A 14,444-nucleotide genomic window follows, 5' to 3' on the forward strand; every position below is an offset into this window, starting at 1 on the left:
TGGTTTCATCAGGTAAGAAAGAAGATCAGAAGATTTGTCCTGTTGGGCTGGTATTTCACCATCACTTACAATTTGTTGTTCCTCTGCATCTTGAACTTAATGAGGAGAGTGATCAGAGTTATAAAAGTCTGTAGCAGGTGACTCATGAATAGATTTCATATACTGTGGGAGAACTTGTTCCTCAAAACTGCAACTATTGAGGCCCCGAGGGACAAATATGACCGTGGTTGTGGACCATATGGAAAGAAGTGGAGGGAATTAAGGAGCATAGTAATAATTAGCATCCTTGGGTTAAATAGGAAGGTCTTTTCCATATGTCTGCCAAGACTTTTTTCTTTCCGTTCATGCAATTTCCTTTTTGGTGGAGGATTCCTGTCAGAGTCTGAAGAGGAGTCAGAGTCTTTGGATGAAGAAACCTCTAATGCAGAAGCTATAACAGGAGGAGGAAGGATTTGAGTGGGACTTAAATCCTTAATTGCATTGACATACTGGTTCAAAGCAATTTTCTTTAGCGGTACCCTGGCTTCGTTTTGAGGAGGGGATGTGTTTAGTACCAAGATAGGGGAACTTCCAGGATTGATGAGTTAGGATCTGGAGTGACCCTGAGGTTTGGTGAAGACACAAAATAAGCTTTCGGAACTGCAAATTTAGGTGTAAAAAGGTCCCTGCAGTGAGGGTGTTGTAGATGCCTCTCCTTGCTTTGAAGCTTCCTCAGCAGCTGAAATGCTTGCCCAGAAGGGGCTTTGATCAAAGCTGTAGTGCCAATGAGGGAAGCACTGCAGACGACTGTCCTGACCACACTTACACTGAAAGGGAGAGTGCTGCTGAAGCCCATGCCGAAGCTGAGGAAAACAGGTGAATTTTTCTTCCTTTGAGATCTTTTAGCTGAAGAGGAAGATTTCTGTCGCAGCTCTGTGCTGTGCTGCAGCACGACAGAGCTCCACTGTACTCTCAGCACTGGCAGAACAGCTCCTTTGAAGAACTCCTCTGCCCTCCCAGCCACAGAGACAGCATTCGATGCTGCGAAATGGAGACCTGGCCTACACTAGAAAAGCAGGTCAGTTTAACTACACTGGCCAGGGGTGCAACATCCACACCCCTGAGCAGTGCTATTAAGCTGACCTAAGTCCCTGTGAAGACAGTGCTACGTCAACAGAAGAATTCTTCCATCAGCCTAGCTACCGCCTCTTTGGGAGATGGATTACCTACGCCGATGAGAGAACCCCTTCAGTCAGTGTAGGCAGTGTCTACATGGAATAGCTGCAGCAATACAGCTGTGCCATGGCACCCCTGGGCTTGTCTACAATTGAAATGCTGCAGTGGCACAGCTGTAGCACTTCAATGTAGATGCTACCTACTCCAATGGAAGGGGTTCTCCTGTCAGCATATGTAATCCACCTCCACAAGAGGCAGTAGCTACATTAATGGAAAAATTAAAGGGAAGCACTGTCTATACAGAGACTTAGGTTGGCTCAACTACATTGCTCGGCAGTGTGGATTGTTCATACCTTGGGCGACATAGATGGATCAATCCCAGTTTTCTAGTGTAGACCAGCCCTTAAGAGTCAGAGTCACTCAGAGCAAGTCTACATTTCAAACGCTGCAGTGAACAGAAGGGCTTCTCCTGTCAGTGCAGTTAAACTACCTTCCCAAGAGGCTGTAGTTATGTCAAATGGAGAATACTCACCTTGACTTTGCGCTGTCTATACCAGGGAGTTAGGCTAGTTTAACTGCGTTGCTCAGGGATGTGGATTTTTCACAACCCTGAGCGAAGTAGTTATACCAACCTAATTTCCTAGTGTAGATCTGGCCTTAGTCCTCTGACAGCACGGGGCCCTGGCTGCTTTGAGAAACTCCTCCGAGTCTCTTATGTCTTAATTTCTCCTCCATTAAGGTGCCACATTTCTGCTGACTGGAGCACTGGAGAGGTAAGTTGTGAACATCCAACACAGATCTCATAGACCATAAGAAAAAGTCTGGACTGCCTCTACTTTTCGTGAGCTACTTTAAGGACTTGCAGAATCACACACTCAGCATGGCCATGTTCCTCACTTAGACAGGAAAGGCATCTATCGCAGGTGTCAGTCAGAAGAACGATCCCACCCCAGGAGAGACGTGGCTTGAAACCTGGAGATCTGGGCTCTGCCATAAGCTGTTGTCTTTAAAAAACAACTACTGCTAACAAGCTAATTGAAAGGATAACCAATATACTCACAAATATGAACAAAGTAACTATCAACTATCAGACCAATTACTAAATAATAAGATGGTTACAGAGGGACACTATGTGTACTACAGGAGGCGTGGTGGGGAGAAGCAAATCCACACCTGCAAGTCTTAGAGTCCAGGTCAACCAACTTGGGCTTGTACTAAGGGGCTAAAAATAGCAGTGTAGACTTTCCCACTCCGGCTGGGCCTCTAAGACACAACCCCTCCCTTAGCTTCCCCCACACCTCTCCCCTGGGTTTCAAAGCCCATCCAGAAATTGTTAGCTTTTATTTTTGGCCCTGTACCGCAAGCCCTGCAAGCCTGAGTCAGTTGACCTGAGTGGTGAGACTTGCTGGCCTGGGTTTTTTTCTCTTTGCAGCGTAGACACACCCATAGTTGTTCTGATTCACTGGCTGAGGCAGTTAGAAGGAACTGAGTGGCAGATGGGATCACTGTGCCCTTTATGTATTTGGGGAATGGGAGCATGAGGGCATGCCGGGAAACCCCCCTCCTGGACATTGCTACTGAAAATGTTCCAAACCCCTGTGCTGGGGCACATGAACACCATAATTTGAGAGCCACATGTGCAGTAATTCAAAGAACGCAGCTTTATTTCTGAGCAACACAAGGAGAGAAAGCCAATTATTCTGGTATCTTTATGGGTATCTGGTTGGTTAATACACATTTCAAGAATTAGAAACACCCAAAGGGATTTCTACAGTGTATTAAGCTTTGTTGGGTGGGGCTTTTTGTTGTATTTTTTTGCGATCAAGCAATAACGTACTTCCAGCAAAACCCAGACTTACCCAAGTCCAGCTAAATCTGAAACAAGATTTCCCAAAGCAGCAGCTGAAAAATTGAGAAACAGAAAAGCATTATTTTACAAAACCCGCTGACAAAAGAGTATTTAAGATATATAGCATGAGTATCAGAATTAAGTTTCTTCTCTTACACTAGGATTTCTTTTAGCAGCATAATTTGTAACAGTAGGTCTAGCAAAGCTTTAACATCACAAGTGGTACACTTATTATCTTCAATTTATTAAATTCAGGAAATTCACTCAGACCTGGGACACGGCATAACAAATTTTCAGACTAGTTAACAATGGCCATAGCCATCAGCCAACTTTGTAAATCTGACACAGGAGATGGGAGTCCTTAGTCTGAGTCACACAAAAAGGCTTCCAGTCAGTTAGCAGAAGCAGCGGCACTCGCACTAGAAGCTGTATAGCTAGTTATGACAGATATTCCAGTAAAAGGCAGTGGAATCCCATAGACATAGCTTCTGCCTCTCACTGAGGTGGAGTAATTACGCTGACAGGCTAGCACTCTCCCATAGGCACAGCGAGTCTTTGAGATGCGCTGCAGTGGTACAGCTGCATTGGTGCAGCTGTGCCGATGTAGCACGCTCATGTAGACCAGCTCATATTCTGAGAAAATATATTTTATACATGCCTGAACGAGTAATGTTTTCCATTACACACATTTAAAACACTTATGTTGCAAGAGCAGTACTCGCAAGCAGGTTTACTTTTTTGTTGTTAGATTTGTTTTTAAATAAATTAACATTAAAAAGGTAAAGTCATTCCACTCAAGGCAAACCAATTCCTCTTGCCTTCTAGACCACTGTCCCACATGTGCAGAGCACACACACCACTGAAAGTAAACCACAGGAAGTACTCCAACTTTGAAACTTATATTATTTCTTCTTTATATCAGAAATAAAAATAAAAGGAGATAATTCAGACAGCCAATATTTTGGTGCTGGGGGTAGCTATTACGTCAAACAACAGTTCACTTGGCCAATGTAAAGGCTGTTAGTCTATCCAACACAGAATAGTCACAAAGCATTCCATGAGGTCTGTAAAATACTAAAAACCACAGTGCTTCCATAAAGCCCAAACCGCCTGTTAGGCTTTGCCTGTCTGTTACTAAATGCCATTGGCAATGCCTAGACACAACTTTTTCAGATCTGGTGTAAAATTTCTAAGACTGGTAATTCAGTCAGTGTATACCAACACATTGAATCTTGTATGGACAAGCAGAACAAAAACCTTTAAATTGCCAAACTAATCTTAAGGATAGTTCTAATTAACTTAGTTATTTAACTGGGAAGAACATCTAACTAAATTTTATTTTATATAAAATTATATAAATTATATATTATAAAATTTATACACACATATACACATACACACACATATACACATACACATACACACACAAATCAACATGGCATAATCAGACACCACTTCCCTCTCAATAAACAGTTTTTCTTGACGATACACCTCTACCCTAATATAACTCTGTCCTCAGGAGCCAAAAAATCTTACCGTGTTATAGGTGAAACTGCGTTATAGCGAACTTACTTTGATCCACCAGAGTGCGCAGCCCCCCCTCCGGGAATACTGCTTTACCGCATTATAGCCGAATTCGTGTTATATCGGGTCACATTATATTGGGGTAGAGGTGTATTTCACATTTTAACAGGGACTCAGTAAGGAAAATTACAGAGCATGGCACTATTTTTAGTCACATTTTTGTGGCTTTTTATGTTTGACGTTTTCCAACTGAGCACTCTTCCTAGGGCTATACTAGCCATGTCAAGAAAGTTATTAAAAAAGATCTGCTAATGCTATTGGATTTATAACTAAATTCCTGTTGCTAATGTGTATTTTCCTAAAAACAGAGAAGGAAACTATTCATTCTATGTCCTATTAACTAATATTTGAGGAGAACACCCAGATGGAAAAATTATACACTCTGCATTCCAAAATGATAGAGATCTATAAAATCATGAATGGTGTGGAGAAAGTGAACAGGGAAGTGTTATTTACCCTTTCACAAAACACTAAAACTAGGGGTTCACCCAATGAAATTAACAGACAGCAGGTTTAAACATAAGGAAGTACTTCTTCATTCGACACACAGTCAATGTGTGGAACGCCTTGCTAGGGGATGCAGTGAAGGGCAAAAGTATAACTGGGTTCAAAAAGAATTACCTGAGTTTATCAATGATAGATCCATCAATGGCTATTAGCTAAGATGGTTGGAGATACAATCCTATTCCTTCAGGGTTTCTAAACCTCTGACTGTCAGAAGCTGGGACTGGATGACAAGGGATGGATCACTCAATAATTGCCATGTTCTGTTCATTACTACCGAAGCATCTGGCATTGGCCACCATTAATGAGTTACATGAAAATAATTTTTAATAATTTTGTAGTAAAGCAGAATTTGGAGAAGAATTACAGCTAGATTTACACAAGACAAAGTCAGCCCTACTTTCATGTCAGCATTTAAGTGCCATTTTCTCTGCAATTGGAACTGTAGAGTCTTCTTTCAAATAGTATGACAGAATTAAACAACATGTTCCCAATACTGGTAAACAGACAAGATCATTTAAACATACTTAAGAGCTGACCTTAGAATCTATGAATCTATGAATCTATAGACTGTGGGCCTGATTTTGCAGGATGAGTTCCCTCAACTCCTGTGTACTTTATTTGGAGTTGCAGGCACATAGCAGCTTGCAGAATCAGGCCTCTGGTGGTTTACAGCTTTCCTACACATATGCCATTTAAAAAAAAAAAAAAAAAGTAACACAACAACTGCAATCTATCAATATCTTTAGAGGGTATTTCAGCGGAAAATTCCATTACTGTAGATGGAATACTTATTTTTAACAACTGAGAGTTGTTTCTCTAGAAACAAGATTCAATTATGGAACAAAGAGCAGCTACTTCAAATCCATGTGGCTCATTTTCAGTCTAGATTTGGAATTTGCCATTTTGGTTTACATTTATTATTGTGTTTATATTACTTGCCTGCCATAGTTGTTATTCCCAGGACAACTCCAATCGATAATTCTATTTGGGTTCCCTGAAAATAAAAGTTTGTCTTGTCATTATCTGAGGCATTAATTGTCAGCAGTAAGTTAAAAATATTCATACTTAACAGACTGACAGCTGCTTGCTTCGTTATTTAGAAGTACAGAGATAGGTAATATCATAGCTTCTACTTGACCAATACATCTCCTTCCAGCCTTTCCCATTCCCTTAAATAAAAGTCCCTGCTTCATATATTTAGTATCTCCTATATTCATTTCATACTATATATTTGTTTCACAGTGGCTACCTACTGGACATCAGAAAACAAGAGCCCCAATCTCAGCACACTAATTTCCTATTTTAATTCTCTTAGCTAAACGTAAAACTAATGCATGTTATAATTATTCTAACACTTTTACATCTTCAAATGCTAATCAAAATAGTAAGTACTCAGCACCACATGAGTTAGTTACAGCCTTAACTGTCAGATGAGGAAGATGACACAATGCGATTAAGTAGCATGCCCAACCCTCTAGAGTCAGTGGTAAAAATCAAGATAAGAAGATTTTTTGGCCTCTACTCCTGTTCCCACTCCACTAGTTTATTTTGCCTTTAGGAATTATTTTGGGGAACTTCTATGGTCTATGTTATACAGATGTTCAGACTAGACGATCACAATGATCTTTTCTGGCCATGGAATCTATGAACTAAGTAGAAATATTTGAAAGTGCTATTCCAATTAAACCCACCTAGATTAATAAAATACTGTAATAAAAAAGCCACAGCATTTACAGCATATCTATAGGACCATTTATCAGCAAGTCACAAACATTCCTTACAAACATTAAGCATTACAGTACTCCTGTGTGTTATGATGCATTATAACCATTTTATAAGACAGACATGTTTCATGACATGTCTAATGTCACACAACAAGCCAGTGTCAGTCAACAGAATGAAGGATTGTTCACATATTAAGACTGCTCACACTGCACAGATTTTTAAGAGCAGAAAGAAAAAAGCAAGTTCTTTTCAAACCAAGCCAAAATAAGATCAGCTCTAATTTTGCCCCTTCAGCCATGAACATCACTATTCTGAAAAGTGAACAAAAAAAAACAAACCAAATTTTGAAAATATTCTGTATAAATGAATAAAATGTAAAAATATTCCCAGTGGAAGTACTAAAATGGGACTGAAGTTAACAACATGGTAGAAAAATGTCTTCCGGAAATCATAATAAAATGTTTATTTAATCTGAGACACTACAGTTCCTTTATCAAAATCAGACATAAAAACAAACTTACCGCAGCTATCATAATTGCATTATCCAAGAATCCAAATCCTACAAAAGGTATTGCATTATGGAAGAAAACTAGAAGAAATGAGTAATAAGAGGTAAGAATCTATAGCTGAGTTCACTAATTTAAATAAATCTAAGTTTCAACTGTTCTTCAATTGCTAGACATCAGATTTAAAAGACAAATTAAGACATACACATGCAGTAGTCCTTCCCCGGCTGCTTTTATATAGCTTGGTCTCATCCTGACCTTTTTGTTTTCACTGGGTATGCTCACACTACAACAGAAGACCCATAATATGGCTGCAGCTATGCCAAGTCGGCTAACTTGGGCTGTTGGGTTACAAACTATCACTGTAGACATTTGAGCTGAGGCTGGAGCCCAGGCTCAGAGACCCTGCGAGGGTCTATAGTTATCTATATTATCTTGGAGTCCTTAACATGTTCCTGGAGCTGTGTTTTGTTAGACTGTAAACTCCTCAGATCAAGGAGTATATCTTCCTTTATGTTTCTTGGCTCGTGCTAATATTTCTACACTTAACTCTGTTCCTCATTTTCCTGCTTGAAGAACTGAGCTTCATCTCCATTTTCTGCATTTCCAACCCTTCCCTTTTTCTCTACCTCTCACCTTTCCTCTGATAGCTCAAGAGAAGAAAATGCCACTTGATATAAACTCAGTATTGTGGTAACTTGGTATGGGCTTTGACATGAGTACCTTCCTTCAATAAGCAGGCTTTCATTACAGCATAATTCTTTCTTTCTGCTATCATTCCCATCTGTTCTGCCCTAATAGTTCTTAGTTTGTGAGCACTTTGGGGAAAGGAGTATGTCTTTGTATGTATTTATACAGCACCTGTCTCAGTGGAGTCTCAGTCCTGATTAGAAACTCTGGGTGCTACTATAATATAAATATTAAATAGGGAATTGAAGAATAACGCATATAACTTAAAACAAATGTGGGGACTAGACTTATCTTAACATCTTTTTTGGATATTCCCAATGTTTCTGCCCTTTGACACTTTTTCCCAATAGCATCTTAAAATCTATGCTCTTTTAAAATTTACACTATTTTGTAAACATACAAACAACCACATGTGGGAGGGAGAGATAAAAAAGAAAGAAGGGAAAAATGAAAACCTATAGGTACTTATTTCATACTGATGGGAAACCGAAAGGATAATAAAAATGTGAATGGTACAGTCAACTCATACTACCCAGTAGAGGCACCTAGATATACTCCAATTTTTGGAACTAAAATACCATATCTGAATAAATTTTTTTTTGCCCCCAAACTTAAGGTTTAGTTTGGAATTCTGGAACTATTCTACATGACAGTAAAAACTCTCTCTCTTTATATCAGCATTTGAAAATGTGTAGTGGATTGTGACTCTAAACATCTGGTACGTTAGCAAGCTTGAACACTGAGGACATAAAAAGGCAACAGATAGAAAACACTAAGTGTGACACACTGCAGTGCCTTCCAAGATCTGTACTGTCAACTATGGATCTGTGGCAAAGGCCTGATCAAACTCTTAGATGAAGTCAATGAGATTCTAATAACTTCAATAGGGTTTAGATTGGGTCCCTGAATGAGTAACACTACAAACAACTTACACAACTAAAAAAGGGAAAAGGGTGTAGAAGTGTGTTTGTTCATTGATGTACAAGAAAAAGGTACTTACATTCTGTTAATAAACAGAGCTGAACACATAATTGTCAATAATAATTTGGAGTGGGGTGGGTTTTTTCCCTGTTCGTGAATTATCTGTGATGAAAATGGAAGTTGTTATGTATTTGTTCACTGTTTCAAGTACTCAATTCGGCCACTGCATGCGAGTAACTCTTTCCAGGTTAACAGCATGAATACTTTTGATAATCTGAAATTTCCTTTCCATTAATATACTGCAATATTTGCTTAAATATAAATTGCTTTAGCAAACATTCCTGCCAGTAAATCTGTTTGCTAAGTATTTATGGAAGATCAATACTAAGCAGATGTAAGCGCAGTTAAAAAATTAAATATTTAAACCCACTCTATACATATAGGTTTTATTTTCTAGTCCCCCACCACTGCTCCACACACAGATGATAATCTACTTCTGTGGGATAAGAAATCATTTATTCAAACACCACTTCCTGCCAAAAAAAAGAAATTCACTGCATCTTAAAACCTAAAATTTTTAGCCTAATCTCAAACCTACATCTATCGGAGAGAACACTGTGCTATAACCAGGCTGACTTGACTACTAAATTCTCAGAAATTTTATCCAAGACAGCCTGGTTATAGCACAGTGTTCTCTCTTATAGATGTAGCTGTGGGGTTAGGTTAAAAATGTTAGGTGTTAAGATTCAGTGAATCTCTTTTTTGGCAGGAAGTGGTAACTGAGTAAATTATTTCTTACCCCGCAGAAGTAGATCATCATCTGTGTGTGGAGCAGTTGTGGGGGACTAGAAAATAAAAACTATAAATATAGGTGTTGACTACTAAATTCTCAGAAATTTTATCCAACATCTATATTTATAGTTTCTAGTCCCCCACCACCGCTACACACGCAGATGATAATCTACTTCTGTGGGATAAGAAGCTGAAGAAAAGAAAAAAAAAGCTATTGTATCAACACAGCTCAGAACCAATACACTGTTCTGTATTGTCTCTGAATTTCTTTTCCTATGCAATAATACTTTGTACTTGGGGTCTGGGTAAACTAGACATTAAGGACAATATACACACCAAAGATATGTGGTCATTTCCCCAATTAGTGTATTATGAAACAACAGCACGGTGGTTGCAGATACTTTTTTAACACCTCAGTGCATTCCAGATGTAGGTTCTCTCACTAGTCTCTAAGGAAAATATGTAGATAGCTCCCATTAATGAAAGGATGAGTTAGAATAAATCTGCACAGTTCTGAGAATAAGATAAAGTATTTCAAGTATGAGGAATCAAAGAATATATACAACTATTAACTACATTCAATAAGCATATTTTTTCTTTTACCGTGTTTCAGCTGTCCTGGGGATGGTGGTGCAACTTCCAACTTCTCTAGATAGGTTAAAAAGAAATTGGAAAGTTAGTCTAATCATACTTCCATTTCTTTGCAATATAAAATGTTTACGGTATCTCTCTATTTTCTGCCTTCTAGGGTATATAAAGAAATGTGGTTGTAGTGGAGTAATGAAAATACAGGCATACATCAATATATTACACAAAGATACATCTAAATTGGATTCAAGATATCATCATGACTAACATGCTCTCTAGTAATTTTTAAATATAGAATAGGAAAGCCTCAGACTAGTTCCATATCATTATTAAAAATATCAAAATTATGAAAAGTAATTTGCCTATATTCAAAAAATTTGATGAGCACCTTTTTTTTTAAATTTGGGTAGGAAAGTTATGGAAAATAGCAATAAGGCAGTAATATGTCTACATAAATAAACAGTACATTTCATGGTGCACAGGTGAAGCCCTTACAGAAGTATGATTAAAAAAAAGATACTCTAAGTATATAGCAGATAGCATTTTGTATACAAATATTGGAAAGAAGGTTCTCTAAGAAATGGCATGGATTTTTCATTGCTGATGCACGATTAAAAGTAACCAATGCTAGAGTGGCAGAGGCAGCAGCAATTGAGTTCCTGAAGTATGAGCAAATTGTTTAGGTATCCTGGGCCCAAACAATTAAGAGCCTTGAAGATGAGGACAAAGATGATAAGGTGATAAAAAGAAATCAAACGAATTGCAGGGCCCAAAGGAAACTGGTGGTGGTATTCGACAGGCGTTATGTGGACTTGAGCCCAGGAAATTAAATTCAGGTCAGCCAACACTGACCCTCAGAATATGCAGGCGCTGCCACCCTGATATTACCTTTGCCAGGATCAGGGACACAACCTGAAACTGGGCATGTTATCCAGGCCCTGGACATTAAACCTCTCTCCTACAGATTGCTGCAGAAAGCCTGCAGGAATTGCATTTCATAGGAAAGCACAAGGGAATTCTTGACTGATCACCCAATTATGCTCCAACATGCACATCTGTACTTCGGCTAAACCCGGCAGTACTTTTATTACAGATGACAATGCTTGAGAAGGAAAGAACCCAGCTTTATTCTCAGAGCCCACATCTGAGTTTAAGGCTGGCAGAAAGAAAATATTCTTTTAACAATGAGCAAGTTTGAACTAGAATAATTGAGACACAGCCATGAAACTCCAGAATACCATTTTTTGCAGAGTCACTTTGTAGTGTATAAAACCACTGCTTTAAAGCACAGAAATTGTAAGATTGTAACCACATTAATGTCACTATCTCATCAGCAAGATAGTCCCAACAGTTGAAAGACCAAAATTCTAGATGTAATTAAAAATTTGAAATATATTTCACAGTACATTCATATACAAAAGCTGGTTTTGATCTTTTGAATTTTCAAGGTTTAGCATAATGAACACAAGCTGTGGTCTGTCTGATTTTTTAAAAACTAGAAAGGGACAAATTGAAACCTTACATATCAATACTAAAGGAAAAACAAGCAAATTTTTCCCACAAAAAAACCCCAATAACCCCTGGAACCTCAATAGAACGTTCATGCAGAAGCTTCAGTTTTAAGAGTTACCATCATACTATAAATTCAATACACAAATAGGAAGTATGTGTGTCTCAAAAATGAAAGCAGTCCTGGCATCAGGTCTCAAGAGAGCATCTCACCAAATCTTCTGACTAAGGCACACAACTGAAGGAGACACCAGAGTGTCTTGCAGCAGGAGGAATGAAATGGAAAGAGAACCTTACTAGCATGCTATTGGAATAACTTGTAGAAGTGGAAGTGGAAGGCATTCTATATTTTCTGATAACTGAGGCCCAGCAATTAACTAGGGAAGTGGGGTTTTTTCCCAACAACTTCCCAAATCTAAATTCTTTACATGTTTATAATTGATAAATTGTTTTAAAACAAAATTAGATTTAATCGCAAAAGGATTAAGCTTGAAGGACATAAATCCAAATGCTAATACAGCACTGTTTTTCCAATTTGTTCCTAGTTCAGCAAAATGACATAAAATCTGCTGACTGGGGCTGATTTATACTCTTTCAAGCAATATTCAGCAGTTTAGATCCAGGTTTTTAACTTCCATCTGAAAGGAAAATGATTAGATGAGTAATAGCTGGGGATATTCAGTAAATTAGTCAAGTGTATTAAAGAAGCACTACTGCTAGTCTGTAAGTGAACAAACTACTAAGAAATAAGGATACAATGAAACTGGCAGCCTTGAAGAAATACTAGTAATCCAAGTCGTAACTTGTTATAATTTTATACAAAAATATTAGAATCAATCTTTACTACTATAATCCTGCAATCAGCTATTGGGGATACTTGATATGGGGATGGATGCTCCTATAAATACATAAGATACAGCTGGGCAATATCAAGCCATGTAAAAGTGTTAAAAATCAAAACAGCACATTTTGTAAGAAAGAATAATTTCAGATACTGTACAGGTCATATTTTAAATTGTCTCCTCCAAAGCAGAACAGAAAAGAAATCATTGTCAGGTGTTTAACAGTGGATGCTGGGAAAGGGTGAGGAAATAATATGAACAATCAAGGAAAATACTAATATTCTGGATCTAGTACTCCTACCATACGCAGATTGAAGGATAACTTCTTACCTGGAAGTTAGTTTCTGTGCCTCAGATCCATCAATCCAGAACACAAGGTTCTCTCCGACCTGCCTGTCAAGGCAAAGCCAGCAAATCACTTGCCAAGATAATCACCATCAGGACAGTGAGGGCTTTAAACACACAAAACAAAAGACCCAAAAGTATTTTCCATGTCTATCAGAAAGGTAATCTAATCTAAAGTCCTTTGTAGGAGTATCCATGAAGAGGAAAGGGACTGTGCCAGGGAAAAATTCTGGACTGGTGGATAAGATGCACAGAAACCAGATAACACTTACTTGAGAATCCTGAAGGAGGTGGACTCTATATAATAACTGTTAAGCATAAGGCAAGACAGCTAACCAGTTGTTAATTTAACTCACTGGGATAGCCTCATGAGACAGTAGAAGTATGAAGATCTCTAAAACCTAAAAATGAGATAGAAGTACAGCAAACACTTTGACTCTAATGTTCAGTGAACAAGTTCATTGCTTTTCCAGTGGTTGTCTTAGACATTTCAGGCAGGAAAAGCCAAAACACAAGCCGACAGTATCTAGAAACAAAAAACTTCAGCCACTTGTTGTATATAATATAAATGATTTTCAGTTGTTATACCAGTCAAGGCATGGAAGGATGTTGACTAGTGAAATGACTAAATATATGCTGTACCATGTTAACTATTTAGTTACGCCCCCTCCACCCTCCAAAACAGCTTAGCAAAGTAGTCACATGATACACAAAGCATAAGAAAATATGTGATTCCACATCACCACTGGAAAAAGATATTTACGTCCATAAAATACTCTGCATATTTGTGGTGCTGTTCAGACAAAGGCAAACAATCAACCGAAATAATGGTAATCTGCAGAAAATTCTATATGCAGTGTTGTTGTAGCTGTATCAATCCCAGGATATTAGAGCGACAAGGTAGGTGAGGTAGTATCTTTTATGGGACCAACTGCTGTTCGTGAGATACACAGAGCTCTTCCTCAGAGAATTTTAGTCACATCTCAAGAGAGTGCCTCATCGCGCCCTCAAAATCTGAGAAATTTCTACAGTTATTCAATGTTTCTGTTTACTTGGTCCTACTCTTACAACTGAATATCAAATTATGTATAACACACGGAGGATTATTTTTAAAAAATAAATATTTAAACTAAACTGTCTTCAGTGCTACTGGACCACATTTTGTACAATCTCCACAGAAGGCGCTACAATGAGAACAAAAACATTTAAGGTAGTAACAACATGACACCCCATATTTACTATAAGTATTACATATAAGTGATGGGGATTGAACCCAGAACCTCTGGATCTAAAACCCTGAGTCCCTACTGGCTAAGATAAAGAACCAGGTTCCTTAACTGAAAGGTTGTAGCAGACAAATCCACACATGTGGACTAGCCATTAGAAGAAGACAGTGACACCATGTAGGGTGATTATACAAGGAAAAGCAAC

At 38.3% G+C, this 14,444-nt stretch overlaps 1 protein-coding gene across 1 annotated transcript in view; it reads right to left on the bottom strand.

The window, feature by feature from the left end:
• The window catches only part of TMEM65 (transmembrane protein 65), a 51,174-nt gene that overhangs the window by 18,984 nt on the left and 17,746 nt on the right, over positions 1 to 14,444 (bottom strand). The window contains exons 3-6 of the mRNA XM_030549469.1: positions 10,333 to 10,377; positions 7,342 to 7,409; positions 6,035 to 6,089; positions 3,015 to 3,057 (exon numbers count right to left, since the gene is read on the bottom strand). Of these exons, the coding sequence (XP_030405329.1) occupies positions 3,015 to 3,057; positions 6,035 to 6,089; positions 7,342 to 7,409; positions 10,333 to 10,377 (211 nt within the window). The remainder of the gene's footprint in view (positions 1 to 3,014; positions 3,058 to 6,034; positions 6,090 to 7,341; positions 7,410 to 10,332; positions 10,378 to 14,444) is intronic.

This window comes from Gopherus evgoodei, chromosome 2, assembly GCF_007399415.2.
Source record: "Gopherus evgoodei ecotype Sinaloan lineage chromosome 2, rGopEvg1_v1.p, whole genome shotgun sequence".
NCBI classification, from domain to species: domain Eukaryota; kingdom Metazoa; phylum Chordata; order Testudines; family Testudinidae; genus Gopherus; species Gopherus evgoodei.